At 34.7% G+C, this 19,668-nt stretch overlaps 2 protein-coding genes across 2 annotated transcripts; both read left to right on the plus strand.

The window, feature by feature from the left end:
* The first annotated feature begins 931 nt into the window (after nt 1-931).
* Nucleotides 932-4,818, plus strand: LOC127797932 (flavanone 3-dioxygenase 3). The gene is made up of 3 exons (XM_052331134.1): nt 932-1,320; nt 1,727-1,974; nt 4,085-4,818. Exons 1-3 carry the CDS (start codon nt 1,075-1,077, stop codon nt 4,653-4,655), a joined length of 1,065 nt encoding a protein of 354 aa, XP_052187094.1. The 5' UTR covers nt 932-1,074; the 3' UTR covers nt 4,656-4,818.
* Nucleotides 4,819-10,968: 6,150 nt separating this feature from the next.
* On the plus strand, nt 10,969-19,333 carry LOC127797498 (ras-related protein RABD2a). The gene is made up of 8 exons (XM_052330458.1): nt 10,969-11,170; nt 12,072-12,144; nt 17,512-17,559; nt 17,652-17,699; nt 18,176-18,247; nt 18,348-18,503; nt 18,600-18,703; nt 18,923-19,333. Exons 1-8 carry the CDS (start codon nt 11,157-11,159, stop codon nt 19,017-19,019), a joined length of 612 nt encoding a protein of 203 aa, XP_052186418.1. The 5' UTR covers nt 10,969-11,156; the 3' UTR covers nt 19,020-19,333.
* The last annotated feature ends 335 nt before the right edge of the window (nt 19,334-19,668 follow it).

The raw sequence follows: 19,668 nt of genomic DNA on the forward strand, positions 1-19,668 counted from the left end.
GGGGTTAGACCCGTGCTCACCGCGCACAAGGAGCCCCCCTCACTTTGGAGAGGAGTACCCCACATTGCCGATTGCGAGACTCGATCTCCGGTCATTGTCCAAGATTCATCCCAGAAGGCACTTTGTGCCCCCTTGCTTGACCAACTGGGCTGCACCTCTCACTTGTATTAGCAAAGTGAGGCTAACAAAAACAATTTAACAAAGAAGCTAGCTGAAAATTCAAGAGAGAAACAAAAAATATTATGCGAGTTTTTTTATTTTATCTAAAAAGGAAAGTCACCAATCCATAGCTTTATATAGATTTCATCCCGACGTCAGAAAACATAGCATTTGCAAGCCATAAAGGTGGCTTAAATGGGGTTTTGAATTTGAAATTAAACTCAAATTCAAAACCAAAAAAAAAAAAAATTGAATGATAATTAAAGTAGAAATCAACAATCAAAATTGTTTAAAACTTGATTTTGTAACCGAAATAGTTTTAAAAGCTTTTTAACGGGAACAATTAAGACTTGATTTAATAATGACAAAGTAATGGCTTTTGGGATAAGCTTATTTTTACAACATATATACAAAGCTTGAGTTGGGGCAATTCACGGAACACCCAAAATACAGGGAAAAAGCCAAATACTATGGGTGAAAGCCAAGTGGCAGCTAGGGAGCAGCACAGCTTGGCACATACAGCTGTAATTTCCATAGAAAGCTTGTCCAAGTCTACTTCCACAAGAACCTAGACCCAGCTCCAGAACCAGAAGGTGTACACAGCCGGGTTCAATAGGTACACAGCCGCCAATCTATGTTGTTGTCCTCAAAACCAGTTCCGCCCTTCAATGGGTACACAGCCCGGGTTCAATGGTACACAGCCGCCAATCTATTTTGTTGTCAAGCTCCAAGACAAACAAACAAAACACGCGCCCCCCCCCCCCCCCCCCCCCCCCCCTCCTCTTCAAAACCAACCAGTTCTGCCCTCCATACAACTGCAAGGAAATACAAACCATCTCAATATACACCCATTCACCCAAACCTCCCTTTCACTAATTTCTGCTTTTTTGATCTTGGTATTCCTCGAACTCTGGCATGGAGAGCGACGAGAAGAATAATTCAAGCTCTTTTCCAATCGGAGAGACTGCCCAAGAGAAGGGGCTGTCTCATGTGCCCGAAGCCTATGAGGTTCCGTCTTCACAGAGGCCCAGTTTAGAGCCGGAGACGGCGGATGTGCCCCTCATTGACCTCAACGGACTCCGTTGTGGTGGCGCCGCCGATCGCCGGGGTGCCATCGTCGAGGAGATTGGGCAGGCGTGCCGCCGCTATGGCTTTTTTCAGGTAAATCAAACTGTATAGTCTTGTTTAATCTAGCTAGTGATCTTACAATTTCTTTGGCTCCTTCGCTTAGACACGGTCTGCATAGCTATAATTTTGGCATTTCGTTTTTGTTTCTTTGTCACAGTTGTAAGGAGCAAACGGACTTAGTTATATGTATTTAAATTATCATCTTTTCTTCGCTCCTCAGATAAGGTTTTGATCGTCTCTCTTTGTCCGTTTCGTCCGGGGTTGTTCCATTTTCACATATGACGCATATGGGCTGAAGCACACATATATAATATATACACTCTGTTTTTCCTGAAGCATGACGTGATGAGCACATGCACATTTTAATTGAGTTGATTAACTAAAGGAAATTAAACGCACTGATATATAATTGTTTGTTTAATTAATTTCTGACCGTCAGGTTGTGAACCATGGGATAGACCAAGCGGTGCTGGAAGGAGCCCTTTCTGCGGCCTCTGATTTTTTCAGCTTGCCGGCGCCGGAGAAGATCAAGTTTTTTTCCAATGACGTGCACAAGCCCGTCAGGTATGCGTCAAGCTTGAAAGACGGCGTCGACACGATCCAATTTTGGCGTATCTTCTTGAAACACTACGCTCATCCGTTGGGGGACTGGATTAACTCTTGGCCTGCAAACCCACCAACCTACAGGTATACGAAAATTTGCCCGAGAAAATTGACATTTGCTTAGAGATTTTTTATACCCACCCAAAAGGTCACATCGTTAAAACTTCTATTCAAACATCATTCGTAACTGGGCGGTCCTATCAGATCAAAGGTCGGGGTTGCCGTAAGTTGGTCTCATGTCATCTCACACGGTGCAGGGGCGGATTTAGCCCAGGCAGCCCACAATCACATTTAATTTTGTAATGTAAAAAAAAATTATTTTTAATAACAGCCCACCCAACCCAACCCATTTATAGCTTCCAGCCCAGCCCATTTATTTATAACTTCAAAAACTAATATTAATCTCCCCCCAGCTTCCTGATTCCTCCCTTAGAAGTTTAAATTGTCCCTTATGCGTTCTGCCTTCTGTTGTTTGAACCCTATAAATATCTCCTCAAATCATCTCCCCTCTAGATCCCTCCTTCCTGTAGTGCGGCTTGCTGCTCCCCTTCTCTTCACCAATGCGGTGGTGCCATTTTTCTCCTCATACTCCTATGTTATTATTATCCTCTTTTTTAAATAGTCTCTATTTTTCTTGTGTTTCTTCAAATTATCGATTAATTTTGTGTATATTTTAATATTTATAAAATCTTTGGTGATCTCAAAGAACTGTGTTTAATAGGTTATGGGATGCTTTTGTTATCTTTTTTGGTCAATAGCAATTAGACATTAGGTGCATGCCTGCTGTTTTCAATTATAATGTGTTTGTGAGTTATGTTTTTCAGTTATTTGAGAATTTTAATCTGTAATTTAAGAATGAAAATTATGTAAGAATATTTTTTAACCTTAATTTATATTAAAAAACTAATCTTAATTTATATTAAAAAATGCTTATCTTAATCTTGAGGAGTTGTTTGATTATTGAATTGTATTATTTTTTTATTTGTATATCTTAGAATTTAGAATGGAATAATTTTCTGCGAAAAAAAAAAATATTATTATCTTTCTTCAGAAAAAGAGATCATCAAATTAGTGAAAGTATTTTAATTTTTAATAGACAAAATGAATCTAATGAATTTATACCAATTATTAATGAGCATTTTTTTGGTTTAGGATTTAGGGAACAACATAAAATTTGCCCGACAAGAGTAATTTGTGAGGCTACCGTGTGGGTCTAATGGAACGGGTGAAATCCACACACCCAAGAGGGGGTGAGACCTATACATCTAACCCCCCGCTAGCTTATTTTTAACAAGATACTATTGCTCGACGAAAAGAATAAAACAAATCTATACAAAAAAAAATTATTATATTAATTTTTTAAAATTTTGATTTCCCAACGTAAATTCTTGGATGGGCCCTGCATGGTGGGATAGGATTGCATTGAGTCAAATTCTTCTCTATATGGCTACATGATCCGGATGCTTCCTTACTTCAGATAATTTATATATATATATATATATATGTAAAATTTGTAAACATGGAGCTAATGTATTGACATAAAGAAAAAGACGCTAACCAATTAAGTCGTCTCGAGTTGTTTGCTCATAACACATGACTATACAAATATATATATATATATATATTATAAGGACTGGAGCAAATCTAGGAACAAATTTGAGGGAGGACTGACCCTAAATCCATAAGTATTTTAGTTCTCTTTCTCCCAAATAAATCAGATCTATCTGGGGAGGGCTGAATCTGGGAGAGTTAGAGCCCGTCGGTCCCTAAATCTACCCCTGAATAGGGATGTAAACAAATTAATTATAAAGTCATATTTATATATATATATATATATACATATATAAACAAACTGAAGTGATACTTTTTGTCTTTCTGTGTGAATATAGTTTATCAGTTTTAACTATGATCCGGCTGCTGTGAATCTTTAAGTAAATTGTGGGGACTCTAGTTTTCATAGTGGACAATATCTCTTCTTTAATAAAGTGATATATATATACTCAGATTTAAAGCCATTTTATTTATTCCGTCATTACCAATTATACTAAATACGATTAGATTCAATCAGTGTCATGAATGCATATGCTTCTAATTAATTAGTAAGTATTAGTTTCTTCTTCCAAGCCATATTAATAAACCTTTAATTTCCGGTTAATGGGTATTCTGAAATTAATTAATTAATGTGATGCCACAGGGAGGAGATGGGAAGATACGCCATGGAAGTGAGGAAGCTGGGTTTGGAGCTCATGGAAGCCATCACAGAGAGCCTTGGAATTGGACCAAAATACACGAGTGACAAAATGGAGCAAGGAATGCAAGTGATGGCCATCAACTGCTACCCGCCGTGCCCGCAGCCTAGCCTGGCGCTAGGGCTGCCTCCGCACTCCGACTACAGCTGCCTGACGGTGCTGCTTCAGAGCTTCGCCGGCCTCGAGATTTTCGACTCCAAAGACGGCCAGTGGCAACTGGTTCCAGACGTCGATGGCGCCCTGCAAGTCCACGTCGGCAACCATCTTGAGGTGCTGAGCAATGGCAGATTCAAAAGTGTGGTTCATAGGGCGTCGCTTCATCATGAGAAGACGAGGATCTCCATTGCCAGTCTGCACAGCTTGGCCATGGATGAGAAGATGGGGACGGCCATGGAGCTTGTGGACGAAGAGCATCCGAAAGGGTACAAAGAGAGCAGCCTGAGAGATTTTCTGGATTTTCTGGCCAAGCATGATCTTGGACAGGGGAAGAGCTTCATAAAGTCACTTCAAATCTAGATGGCTAGGGGGTGTTTGGCTTACTGTCGTTAAAAATAGCTTTTAAGCTACTTAGCTTTTAAGTTGTATAAAGCTTAAAAGCTAGGTAGCGTTTAAGCTAATAACTTATTTAAATAAATGTATTTTTAAGCTACCACTTAATGGTTATGTATTTGGTTTGAAAGAGTTGACAATTTATTAAAATTTGATAAAAAAAATAAAAATAAATTATAAATGATGTCTAATTGATAAAATTTTATCATTAGATATTAATAAATTATATATAATTAGTAAAAATTATACTAACACAATATTTTATTAAAGTTAATATATATTATGTGTTATATATATTGTTGCCCAGATAAATACCAAAGAGGGGGTTGAATTGGATTTTTCAAAAATTAATATCTTTACCTCTTATTGAAAGCTCTTAAATTGTGATCTTAGTTTAATGGTGATTGCAACAATAATATGAATAATAAAATCAAGTAACTACAAGAACATAAGGAAATTTTTATAGAAGTTCGAACTTTTACAAGCATACTTATTTCTCTCAAGACTAAACTTGAGTGTATCACTAGAGAAAAGATAACACTAGCTTTTAATTAGAGTTAGAACCAAACGCACAATCTTTTACCTAGGCAAGAACAACCATTAGAATACAACTAGCAAAAATCCCTTACATAACAAGTGAATAAAAACAAACTTACAACCAAGAGACAAAATAAAACAAGTCACCACTTAAGTGTTCCACTAGTTAGTAACACTTCCAGCGCTTAAACTTTTACTCTTGCTTGAATATTCTTTTCAATAGTTTGTTCTCTATATGTCTTTGGCCTTCAAACTCACCCAATTTTCAGACAACTAGCTATTACAAAGAGGGATGAGAACCATTTTTGAAATTCAAGAATCTCTTCAGCTTTTTCAACAACATTTCAGCATTTGATGGGATTTTAGCTTACAATCAAATAAGAAAATAATTTTGTGTAAAATAAAATAAACCTCAGAAAGTCAAGAAGACAACTTGATAACAAGATTAATCAAGTTTTTCAAGACAAAAAGAGACATGAGAGTTAGAGACAACAAAATCAATATCTGTAAAAGTCAAATCAAAAGCATATTCTTTCAAAAAAAGATTTTACCTTTTTACATAAGGAAATTAGGCTATGATATTAAGGTATAACGTGAAAAACATTTTGAAAAATATATATACATGGGCATGTAATAAAAAGAGATGCATAAAACAATGCACATACAGAAATGACCGTTGAACTTCGATCGACTTAAAGCACGACTTAAGTTATCTAATAGCCATTCGCATAACTTTGGTCGAAGGCTAGATCGACCTGAGATATGAGGTCCAATTCTCTTGCCAACTTTAGTTGACTGAAGTTAACACTTTGATCGACCTAAGTCATCCAACAACTTAATACATATTTTCAGTACAATAAGTTGATAAAATATATCTTTATCATAAAAATATTTTTGTTATTATCAAAATATATATTTTACAAGAGACTAATAAAATATATTTATATTATAAAAATATTTTTGTTATCATTAAAATCTTATTTATATATCCACTACAACAAATTTTAGATTAAGAGACATTTAAAAATGTCTTAATAGATAGTTTATTGGGGCATTTTAACTATTAGGGCACTAATAATAATGCCTCGTATAATTGTGCCTCAAAAACGTATTGAGGCACTTACAAATGACTAAAAAATAATTATAAATTTAAGTTTGTTGCAACACTTAAAAATGCCTAAAAAATCACTATAAATTTTTTTTTCATATCCCCCACAAGACCTTCTCTTAACTCTAACTTACTTCTCTCTCAGCTCGAACCCTAAACCTTTCATTCTTCTTGCACACGCGTGACCACCTAATCTACACATCATCTTATTAATATATGTGCCTATGTTTATTTTATAGTATATCTAAGTTTCATTAGAATTATTCTATTGGAGCACTTAAGATTTGTATATTAAGGCACTTCATCAGAGTGTCTTGTTAGAATTATTTTAATGGGACATTTAAAAAATTCTGTTATATTAGATTTATTTATTAAGACACCTATATTTGTCTATTAGGACATTTCATTGTCGTGCCTCATTAGAATTGTTTTATTGGGACACTTCTTTAAATTGTGCCTTAAAATAGTATTTTATATATAAGACACTTAATTGTTGTGCCTTATTAAAGTTATTGTATTGGGGCACTTTTTTAGATTGTGTCTTAAAATGGTATTTTAGAGAACACTTTCTAAAACATGTCCTAAAAAAGATGCCTCAACAAATCATTTTTGTTGTAGTGATCCTTGAGCTTAATATATATATATAGTGAAGGGTGGCCAATGACGACGAGAGCAGACTACGGTTGAGATAACATAGAAGGAGACAACAATGGATGCGGCATGAAAAGGCAATGGATGCGGCAGGAGACGACGATGGATGTGAAATGAGGAGATTTGGGTGACGATGATGACGATGGCTGATCTGCAAGTAGGAGATGGCGATTGATGCGATGAAGGGGGAGATTTGGCGACAACGACAGAGCAGGAATAAAGGCGACGACCAATCTATTAGAGGTGGCGTTGAAAAAGGAAAATGTGTTATTTTTTGCACACATCTCCTTTATTAGTTTTAATGATTAACACTTATTTAGAGTCAAAATCATGTATGTTGATCCAACTTGCATGACCTGTTGTAATAGATATATTTTTGGAGTCATTCAATGCAAGCAAAATTGGTTCATTTGGAAGAAAAATGAGATTTTAAACAATTTAGTCCATATTTTCTAGAAGAATTATTTTTAAAAGGATCTAAATATGTTGTGTATTTTATGTGCTTATATGTTTATTTTATGTGCTTATATGTTTTATTTATCTGTGTATTAGGCCTTGTAGAATATATTGGTATATGTTGTGTTAATTATTTTTTGCCTATGTTTCAAAAAGAGAAAGTTTCTTTCAGGGTTACATTGTTGCAGTTGACTGTGGAAGGTTTCACAGTTGACTATCAATTGGAAGTCGACTGTCTGTTTTCCAAAGTCAACTCTCTTGAAGTCTCCGGGAGAAAATGAGATTAATCGATCAATTTTTATCTCTCATTTTTTAAATATAAGTATGCTTAAATATATTTCTTAAAATCAATTGATATCCTAGTGTTTCATTGTTTTATCAATTGATATCATTTTGTTTCATTGTTCTTTAACAATTGGCATCAAGAAGATGTTTTTTACAACATTTGGTTTCAAAAAGTTTATAGCATTTCATCAATTGGTTTCAATCTTTTTATTGGAATATGATTTCAAACAATTGACCTTAATGTTTCAATTGGTATCAACTTTAAATTGATATCAATTTTTTTTTTAATTTGCTTCAATTCAAAGGCATACAAAAATTTTTCTAGCCATTTGTTTTAGTTGATATCTTTTTTTTTTTTTGCTAGTGTATATGATTGGATTGTCCGACTGCTATTTCCTGCTTAATTGTCATACTTTGCATGCTCTGATCCTTTGTGCTTCATTATTTTATTATTTTTTCTATATTTCACTTTGTACTCTCTTTTATCTTTTTGATGATTTAAAAAAAAAGGGAGAAATATATAGTGAGGGGGAGGTATGCCACAGGGGGAGGTAAGTTGTAAGGGAGAGAGGAAAAAATATTTTCCCGAAAGAAGTTATTCATTGAAAAACCTTCCGAAAATGGTTTTTCATTGTCGTTGAAAAACCTTGGTTCATCTTTTTCAAAAAAAAAAAATATTTTTGGTTTTTATTTTATTGGTATCTTTTATATAAAATTATTTTCTTCCTTAAAGTACTTAGTTTTTTAGTTAGAAAAAGAAATTAGTACAAAACTGAGGTGGTGTTGTTTTGCAAAAATATTTTCATTAAATTATAGTGTTTTTGTCATCATAAAAAAGGGGGAGATTGTTGAGCCAAATTGCTCCAATCAACCCATTGTGTATTTTGATATTTAACAAAACATAATTTTAGTAAAATTATTTTTGGTATATTTAAATTCCCTAATGAATTTTTGATGTCTTATGGTGGAAAACATATTTAAAGTATTATAGTATTTTGTGTATCAAAATGAACTAAGAAATGCTATTTTTCTAAGTCTGAAAGATTAATGCATTATAAGGGGATATATAAGAAAATATTTTCATTTTTGAAAATCTATCTCTCGATATTTTGATAGATAATATTCATTGTTGTTAAAATGATTTTTAATAAATTTTTCAAAAAATAGAAGGTATGTATTTTGATGGTAGTAAAATCATTAAATCCGGAATTTGTATTAAAATCAAAATTATATTTTCTTATTGTTATGAATTTTGATTTTTTAGATATTTTTATTGAATCCAAATGTGGTTACTTTCTTATTTACATTTATGTATTAAAGTAAATAAAAGATAAAATATAAAAATTAAAGAAAATGTGGACATCTGGTAAAGGACAGTCGACTATAGGTTATGTAGGGTCGAGGTAGTCGAGAGCATGTTTTGACCAGTCGATTGGGAGTTGACTGTAGACTAATGAGAGTCGATTGTCGGCTTTGAGAGTTGATTGCGAGTGTCATGGAGTCCATTTTAGTCCAAGGTTGTTTAGACATAGGATTTATTTGTATTAATTGTGGATTGTGAGTGGTATCTTAGAGTTCGTTTTAATCTAAGTGTGATATATTAGTTTCTGGGATGAGTTAAGAGGAAAACCTCGGTGTTATGTAAAAGTTTCCTAGGTGAGCTTGTTGGAAAACCCAAGTGTGATTTTAGTGAAATCTCAAGTATTGGGTTGACCTTAAAAGAGTGAACGTAAGTGTTGGAGACATCGAACCATTATTATCTTGTGTTAATATTATAGTTGTTTGTATATTTATATTGCTATCACTTTTAGACAATATATATATATTTATAATAAGTATTTTCTTTGTATAATAAAAGCCCAAGAGTTTTAAAAATGAAGAATTCAATTTAATAAGTTTTTAATATTCAATTCACCCCTCTTAATTGATGATTGTGTGTCAAGTGATCATTGTGTCATGGGACCAACAATGTATAGTTTTGATTTTCATATTTTTAATTAAATTATATAAAATTAAATTCAACTAAAAGTAAAATCAATAAGTTGACAAGGGACCAACAATGTATAGTTTTGGTTTTCATATTTTTAATTAAATTATATAAAATTAAATTTAACTAAAAAAAAATTAGTAAATTAAGAAAGAAGAAGAAGGGTCACCGGTCAAAAGCCATTTATGGACAACTATTCTTCCTCTTTTTTTTTTCTTCTTCATTGGTAATGATGCATCTTCCCCCAACTAGTCTTCTTATTCCTCTTTTCCTCATTTTCTTCCTCGTCTATCTTCTCTCACCATTTCGAGTTGGTGGATTTTGGTTTTAGAACATGTGCCAACAAGTGCTTGTTATAGAATTGATGTATTTTTAAACTAGGCATTATGCATCAAAACTGAAAAGAAGAAGAATAAGGCGCTACAACTTCTAATTTTTTTGAAAACTCTTTTTTTTTTTCCTTCCATTCTTCCTCCAATTTCTTTGATGACCACTAAGGGAATATTTTATAGAGACAAATTTATTCTACTACCCTGAGAGGATATCATTAATTTAGAGTCACGTGTTCATTCTTGGGAGCTCCACATGTCTTTATAATATTCATTGTAATTTTGAACTAGAAGAGATAGAGAGGAAGACTCAGTCAAACAAGAATCTCTCAAACGCTCCAAGATTCTTCTCCGTTCAAATGTTTTTTTTATTTCTATTTGAAAGTTATTTGATCTCCTCAGGATAGGCTAAATGCCATTTATAAATAGAGGACAACCTCTATAGATATGGGGATCTGATTTCTAAGAGATTTTTTTATTTTTTTTATTATTATATCTAATTTATAACCCTATAAACTGAGTTAAGCGTCAGAATGATCACAGGAAGCAAGTCTTCATCCTTTTTGCAGGTATTTGATTTGAGACAAAAAAGAATGATCGATTTTGCATTGTATGTAATTTACTCTTATTAAAATATATGAGGATATTAAACATTATAGGGTGTAAGACCATCAACTGGGATTAAGATTAACTATTCCAAAAAAATAAAAAATAACAGTAGACTCTGTGGACCGAGTTGACCTTCCTATTCAACTCGGCTGGCTGGTAAAGTTATTATCTTCTTCTTGTTCTTGTTTTTTTTTTTTTTTTCTAGGATGCCGGTAAATGGGTCCATGAGTAGTTGAATGAGGTCGACCTCACGCTATATTTCCCGTCTGGACAATTGTTTGTCGGTTGCTTATACGATATATGTACGCGCTCGAGTGATTCGGTTCACCTGATCTCCGTCTCTCAATACATTTTCTGCTCGGGAAACGACGCCCTCCTTTTCTTCTTCTTTACCCATCCGCGGTCTAACTTTTCACGGCGACGATCTGATTTTCTGTCGATTCCGGATCTGGAGCAGACACCTTGCAATCTGCCATCGTTAAACCGTATCGGCTTCTCCGATCGTCATGAATCCCGAATAGTAAGTCCCTTTTTAGCTGAAGAATCTTGTTTTCTCTTAGATCTGCGTTGAAATCGCTCGATTTCATGGTAAAATCTGTTTTAATTTGTCGTTTTGAACGGATAGTTTTGTGCTTTTGAGTTTCAATTGTTATCTGATTGGTTTTTCTGGATCTTTACGCTATTGGTTATGGTTATAGGATGTTGCATGTTGAGAGATACAGAATTTTCGATTTGATGCTGGAATTAAATTAGGGACCTGATAGGCTTGTCTGTGTGTTCGCTTCTAGAGAATTTTGATCTGAGTTTAGCCGAAGGTTTGGGAGGAGAATCTGAGAAAGTGAATTGTTGCGTTTCCTTGTGTCTTGGCTTTATGGTCGATCGGACCTGATCTCTCAGAAGCTTAAATATGGGCATTGTGGATTTTCAGAATCCGCTCATAGTTGATAGGCTGATAGCTAGGTTCGTTGTGAACTTCCTTTTATTGAAACTCGAGGGGCAATTTTGAAAAACAAGTCTAGATTCTTATATCTTTTACAACAGGAAGTGTCTAGGGTTCTGAACTTTGGAGGTCAAGTGATGGAGTTTCTGGAACTGATTGCCTAATTAGCTGAAGGGCAATAAGTTGCTCAACTGTTGATCCCAGATTGAGTGATAATTTGAGATCAATATACATTTTAGATGATGGACATTTGCTGTTTTGCTATAGAATTTGAGTGACAAGTCATCTAGGCCAAAGTTTGCAACTTTGAAATATAACTGCTAGATTTTACGTGCAAGTTAGCATTTTAGACAAGCTCCATTGGGAAAGATAAATATTGATATTTGTACAACAACAATCACAAGCCCTAATCTCACCAAGTGGGGTTGGCTAATAAATATTGATATTTGTATTGCCTTATTGATCATTCTGTCTTTTGCAGTGACTATTTGTTCAAGCTTTTGCTGATTGGAGATTCTGGAGTTGGAAAATCATGTCTTCTTCTAAGATTTGCTGTAAGGACATTAGATACATACCACTTTCATCTATCTTTCTCAACTTTAATGGATAATACAGTATTATATTTGTACTGGTGATAGTGGAATACGTCTTTAATTAAAATCTTCCAAGGTTTGGTTGCATCTGTTAGGTAGCCATTTGATTGGATAATGCATACATTTAATTGGAGAAAGTGTTCACCCTTTCCCTCTTTGTGCAATATATATTTTTATCCATACTTGCACCCAAAAACCATGAATTTGAGGCGTGTGAGAGCCTACAACTGTTTGACATACCAAACAAAATCCTCTTCCACTTACTCCGCATGTGGTAGTCAAATGATTGCCTGTTGAAAAATCTGAAAGAAAAAGACAGCAAATGACCCAAATTGTGATTAGTTAAATAAAAAAATTAATGGAATTCTAGGGCTAGCATTAGGTGATGACTGATGAGCCTGACAGGACAAGTAGGCTTGTTAAACTTGTACATGTTTGGTTATCTACTTGTTTGGGTAGTGTTTGTTAAAATAAATAAGATAAGATTGTATCAAGATAATGTTGAAATGTTTTTCGGACCAAGATATGAAATGGTCAAGATAAGGTTGGAAAATATTCAAGATTTTTATCAAACTGTTTGTTAAATTTTTTGAAATGCACTAGTGGACATATGCATAATTTTTTTTTTATTTGTAAGGTCCAATATATGCTTATCTAGAGAGGGGGGAGAGGGAGAAGCATATCTGGAAAATGCCAGATAAGAAGTCATGTGACTTTTTTTCTGAGGGTCGCCAGATAAATTTAACAAATACAATGGAAAGTACTTTTGTCTGGAATGCTTTCTGTATCCCACTTTTTTCAGTCTATATTTTGATTAACAAACACTACCTTGGTGGACAACCCATGGTCATTTAATGGAGATATGAAAATTTTAGATAGTGTAAGATATCTTTCAATTTTGCCTATAATTGGTATTATAATGGTTATCAACTTGCTCATCTTATTCCTGTTGGTCTGCTAATGTAAGGGCACATGGGACCATGAACTGGATTTCTTCCTTAAGTTACGGTATTGGGAAATGCATGACCATGGTTATCTTGAAGTATCTTCATTTTCTGGAATTTATTCTATATAGCTCATTAGTTTGATGCTGTGTTTTTTTTTTTTTATGTATGGATTAATGAAGATAAAGTGTGATATTGCAGTACCGGTGGCTTGATCCAAAAGAGTTTTATCTTGCTAGGTTAATTTCTTCGCTTCATTTCTTTTGGATGGAGTGATTGGTAGAGAAATAATGTAGGTAAAAATCTAATGAAGTTCAATCATCCCTTTTTTTATTTCTATTTGATTAGGTGTCCGTGGCAATTTTTATGAAACTGATTTCCAGAGGGAAGTTTGTAAATTACAGTTGTGCAAATGAATAACTTGTATTGAATTACTGAAATGTCCATCCAGGAAGCTTTTGTCATGTTCGCTAGGACACTTCTTATAGGCAATCCTATGAATCCAACTGAAACTGCCAGGGTGAATGTGATTGGGTTCAGTCAGTTAGCCTACACGGTTTAGATATAGAGTAAAGATTATTAGATGGATTGTAATGGATTAACAATGGGGGTTTATTCATAAGTGATTTGTAAGTGTAACCCTTCTCTTGTCTTAGAGTGGCATTCAAATTTCAAGGATGAAATGGGGGGGAACACTTAATTAAAGTTTAGATGTGTGTGGAGCACTTTTTTATAAACAACAACAAGAAGAAGAAGAAGCAAAAGCTTTAATCTCACTGCCTGTGGTGGACTACATGGATTCTAGAACTCCATGCATCTCTGTCCATCAGTGTTTTCAAAAGCACTGAGCGCACTTGAGCATAAAAGGCCTACAGTGCTTCAGTGCCAAGTAGAGCGCATTCTTAAGAGAAGTGAAGTGCAAATTATATGCAATAAAGAGTACAAAATTTTAGAAGCATAAAAGTTATAAATTACTAAAAAACCATTAAAAAAAAACCAAATAAGAATGAGGGCTGCAAATCTAAGGAAAGATCAGATACCACTTTTCATTTATATTTTGTACCTGTTTACAAGTTCATGCAATCATCATAGCAAAAAAGCTCAAGGAGAAAAAATTTCCCTAATTTACAACAATCCCCATTCAATCAACCCCTAATTTGCAGCAATCTCCAATCAATAAATCCTTAATTTACAGTAATCAACAATCCCTAATTTAGACCTATTAACATGTTCATTCAATATTTTTTGCATGGTAAATACAGTTGAGTCTTTTATTTTTTTTAAATGTAGATATGATTCTGTTCCGAACTTCTTAAGATCTGATCACAGCTCTTTTTGTGGGTAAGAATTCCATACAAGCAGCCACACCATTGCAAAAATTTAAACAAATCCAACTATTCTTATTGTCTGATTAAAAAGAAAAAGTACGAATATTTCTGAAGTGCGCTCTTTAGCACTTTGAAGCTTAGGTAAAAGCTAAGTTAAGCGTGCTCTAATTGCACTCAGCTAAAGTCACTGAGCTTCACACACAAAAAGCCCTAAGCAGTGTAGTCAAAAGTGAGCGCCTGGTTTGCCTAGGCACTTGGTGGCACCTCGCCTACTGCTAGGCAGGGGTCCTTCACTCAGGTGCTGCCTAGGCAAGCACCTCTGCCTGAGGTGTCAAGCACTGCCTAGTCTGTAATGAATCAAAACAAAGAAAAATTGAAAGAAAGTGAAAGGTTGTCTGCAGAAGGAATGTGAAGGGTCTCCCAGTGTAATAGGAAGAGTAAAATGAAAAAAACAGAGAAAACAGCACCTGGCTCCTCCTCGTGTTGAATGCTGTTGATGTTGCACTGTTTGTCAGTCAAAGAGTGCTAATTGTTGCTCAACAGTAACTGTTTTGTTCTATGTTATATATATTTTGTTCTAGACTTTTAGTCAATGCTCAGTTAATGTTTGCAACAAAAGAGTTATATATGTTTGCTACAACTGTTAAGATTGTAATAATATAACTTATAACTTCATATATAATGTTGTTTGTATGGTAATATTATATATTATATTGTATGTCTGTTTGCTTTCCTATAAGTCTTAACATTGTTTATTTTTTATATAAATATTGAACATTTGTTATATAACTTATATTTTGTGTGTTAGTGTTATATATTATATTGTCTCGTTATCTTTTTCATGTTAGATATATTTTTTTATTAATTTTTTAATTTAGCGCCTTGCTTTGATCAGGCAAGTGCTTTTTTAATGCCTAGCACCTCAGGCTATATAAGGTTCATAGCACCTTAAGAGTGCCTTTTGCCCCTGACTACCTTGGCCTAAGCACGTTGCACTTTGCGCTTAAAGTGTGCTTAAGCAGCTTTTTTAGACACTGCTGTCCATGGCCAAAAATGACATATATTGAAGTTAGAACAACAATCCCAAGCTCTAATCCTACTAGGTAGGTGGGGTTCGGCTACATGAATTCTAGACTTACATGCATCTCTATCCATGGTAATATCCTTTGCATATGGAAGTTAGTTGACTAAAAATGACATTGGTTCTTGGATTAAATGAGTCTCAATGTAAAGGAAGTACAGCTGATAAAGCCATCGCATTTAGGGAATAAAATTGATCAAAATTTAAGTTATGGTATTTGTTAAGATTGATTCCTAGTGTTATTCCAAAGTAATGCTTGTGTTTGAAAGCTTAGATAAGGTAGTTGATACTATTATGATTCTAACAGATTGCTATGTAAAAGAATGGCTACTAAAAAGGTGAAATAATGATAAGAAGAGTAGGACTGCTATTGATTTTCGTTCTTAAATATCTCAAATCGTTTTATTCCTAATGTGGCAACATGAGCATGTTTACCAACGTAACAAATTTTTCATATCTAGCTATCAAAATATTATCTAAATTTGATCAAAAGCTTAATCAATGATGGCATAATTGAACAACAATCTACATCTTGGGAATCTCATTTGATTATCATGTTATTTGAAAATCTTCAATTTTGCATGAACATGGTCCTGCCTTGTAATGTAAGCTTCTGCTACAGATGGAAAGGAGTTTAATTTTTCAAGTTACTAAAGAGGCATTGCAATTTAATACAAAGAAGATGACATGTAAAGTTGATGCTTTGTGCGTGTGCACAACAACACTTGCAAGGCTTTATCCCACCTACATAAGCTATCCAGTCATTTTTATTGATGGTCATATCCATTGCAAGACCATTATATCCTATGTCATGTTTAAGGGTTTTTACCAAGTTTTCTTTAGTCTTTCTCTCTCTCTTTTTGCTACAATTTCTTTCATTTTATTGGTTGCCTCAATAGATGCACATATTGGTCTTCTTCTTGAATGCCCATACCACCTGTTTTTTGGTTGATGAATGCCCAAACCATCTTAATTGCATTTGACATATTTTATCTTCTATAGGCATCATTCTAACCTTATTACATATAATCTAATTTCCAATAGTCTTGTGATCATCTAATAAAATTTCCTTTTAGCTTTGAAGGAATTGTAAAATCACATAAAATGCTAGACACATCTCTACTTAACCAACCTTGGTTGATTCAATGAGTAATTTCTTTTTTAATTTTTCATTCTACGAGTCTTATCTGAATTGGTCTTTCTATGAATAACTTGATCATATATGTATAGGTGCATATGCATATAAATGTTTGGGTAAAACCATCATGAAACACCACGATGTCATCACATAATAATGCCCACTGAGAATTATTTATGTGTTCACCTGACCAAGTAATATTCCAAACATTTCTAGATTACTGATGTGGAATTGGGGCATAACAAACTCTCATCAGTTAATTGTTGGTGTCCTTGCTAGGCTAGAAATCTCATATCTAAATCTAACCAAGAGAAGTCCCAATACACTTTCTTGACCTACACTCACTTGTGGTCTTTGGTTAGCTCTACTACCACTTTTAATACTGTGGGTCCTTATGTAAAATTTTGTTGAACGTGCCTCTTAAGTTTGTTAAACCAAGGAATATACTGAAGATCTTCCCATTAGGATACCGATGTGGGATTAACTCATGACAAATGTTCATCTTTTAATTCCTAGCCTCCTTTTTAGGCTATAAATTCTAGATGTTAATCTGACCCACATTAGTCTCAAAACACTTTCTCAACAAACACTCACCTGATAGTGGCTTTAATACCACTCGTAGCACCAGGTTTCTTCACCTAAAAGTGTTAGCTGGAGTTGGCTTTTGGGTTCATGAGACCAAATAATATTCCAAAAACCCTTAGTACACTGTTGATGTATATGATGCACTGCCCAATTTTCCATTTGGTTTGTATCTTGATTGGGTGCTAGATTAAAGTAAAGTTGGAGTTAAATCCTGACTGACTGACATGATTTATTTCCACCTCTTTTGTGCAGGATGATTCATATCTGGACAGTTACATTAGCACAATTGGTGTTGACTTTGTAAGCATCTAGTACCCATGGGTTAGGCAATTGTCAACTTGGCAAAAGAAACATTTCTAATCTTTGTTTTATTTTCTTTCTGGTCACTGTAGAAAATTCGCACGGTTGAGCAAGATGGAAAAACCATTAAACTTCAGATTGTAAGTTTTCCAGGCTCTGTTATGCTCTAAGGTGGAAATTGTTGCATGTTTAATGAGATTATATGATGCACTGAGAAAATACTTTTGGCTAAAGGTGGTTGGTTAAGATTCTTCTAATGTGACATTAAGAACTGCCTGCAGTCCTATAATGCGAATAGCGTGAATACCATTATCCAATGGTTTATGTTATGCAAGCCTTTTGCTTGCATTCTTTTCTATATTCTTTTGTTGGCTTTCTTATATGGTTAATCTTTTCATTTTTCCTTGTGGCTTTGATTGACAACCTAACCAACAAGCTGTTTGAGATTCATATGTAGGGTTGTTCCATGTTAAAATATTTCCATTGAGAGGTTCCATGGTGAATCTGTGATATGATCCACTTCATATCCCTTGTCTTATACTATCTCAAGCTTGCAGATATTTCCCCTTGGAAATATCACATAATCCCTCCACTTATTTCGTTTGTGGGCATGCAGTGGGACACCGCGGGACAAGAACGTTTCCGGACAATCACTAGCAGTTACTACCGGGGAGCACATGGCATTATAGTAATTTTTTGTTCTTTTGGTCAACTTTTTCTTTGTTCCCGCAGCTTAGCAGTTTTGTCGTCAGTTTGGATGCTTATTGGTATTATGATCTATCTGGCAGATTGTTTATGACATAACGGACCAAGAGAGTTTCAATAATGTTAAACAATGGTTGAATGAAATTGATCGTTATGCGAATGAGAACGTGAACAAGCTTCTAGTTGGGAATAAATGCGATCTCACTGCTAATAGAGTCGTGCCCTATGAAACAGCTAAGGTATATTGACCTCACACGTTTGCTATTCTTGGTATTCTTTTATTCTGGTTTTTGTTGAAATAGAAAAATGAGGTTTGAGCTTTTTTGATTTCGAAGGCATTTGCGGATGAAATTGGCATCCCATTCATGGAAACAAGTGCAAAAGATGCTACTAATGTGGAACACGCATTCATGGCCATGGCTGCTGACATCAAGGACAGGTACTTTCCGTATAAATCGGGGCTTTGAAATTTTTGAACGCTCTAGTGCTAGGCCAAGTATTCTGATCTTGTAGGGTTAGTTATGGAGATGATTCATTTGCCATTTCTACTTGCATTGATATTGTAGAATTCCTAGGGTGAGAAAAAAACCAAAAGTGATCTCTATCTCAGTGGTTAATTTTCTTGGTGTTAAATGATTTCTTTTACTACTACTGGCAGGATGGCAAGCCAACCAGCCATGAACAATGCAAAACCACCAACCGTGCAGATAAGGGGGCAGCCCGTTGGGCAGAAGTCTGGCTGCTGCTCGTCTTAGATGATTCAGGTTGTTCTTCAAAGGGCTTGTAACTGTAAGACTTGGCATTATAATGCGTTGACTCGTAATCTTAATCGTAATCAAAGAAGACTAGTCTCAACCTGCCCTTCCAAAAAAAGGCTTGGCTTTATTATAATTTGCTTTCAGTATCTCACAGCTGTTTGTAAGCTATTCTAGAAATTCATTCAGTTTAATGTCTATTTGGGTTACAAATGAACTGTACAAATCATTAATGGTGCATACTGCTAGCATTCGATTGCCATTCTTTGTTCTCGGAAAACAATTTCATGGACAATTAGATTTGCTTCCTGCTCTGAAGTTTTTATTGAATAGATTTCCCTCATTTATTAGACGAAGAGGGGAAGTTGTCTTGTCTTCACCCACACGGTGATGTTGCATTTTATCCAATCTTTCGTCCCGATGCGGCAGCGCATTGCTGTCTTAAAACGTGATAACACTATTTTTCTTTTTTCATTTTTTTCCTCTTCAATCAAACTTTCAGTGGTACGCAGTGTATTTATTAACCTTTTTCGAGAAAGAGAAAAGTTTGGCGGTCTAAAAGGATGGGAGTTGGGTGTGTGCCCCAAGCGAGAGTGGCGTTTGATGCAATATGAGTTGGTAGCGCCGTGGTTGCCGCCAACGGTGACCT

This window comes from Diospyros lotus, chromosome 3 (assembly GCF_014633365.1).
Source record: "Diospyros lotus cultivar Yz01 chromosome 3, ASM1463336v1, whole genome shotgun sequence".
NCBI classification, from domain to species: domain Eukaryota; kingdom Viridiplantae; phylum Streptophyta; class Magnoliopsida; order Ericales; family Ebenaceae; genus Diospyros; species Diospyros lotus.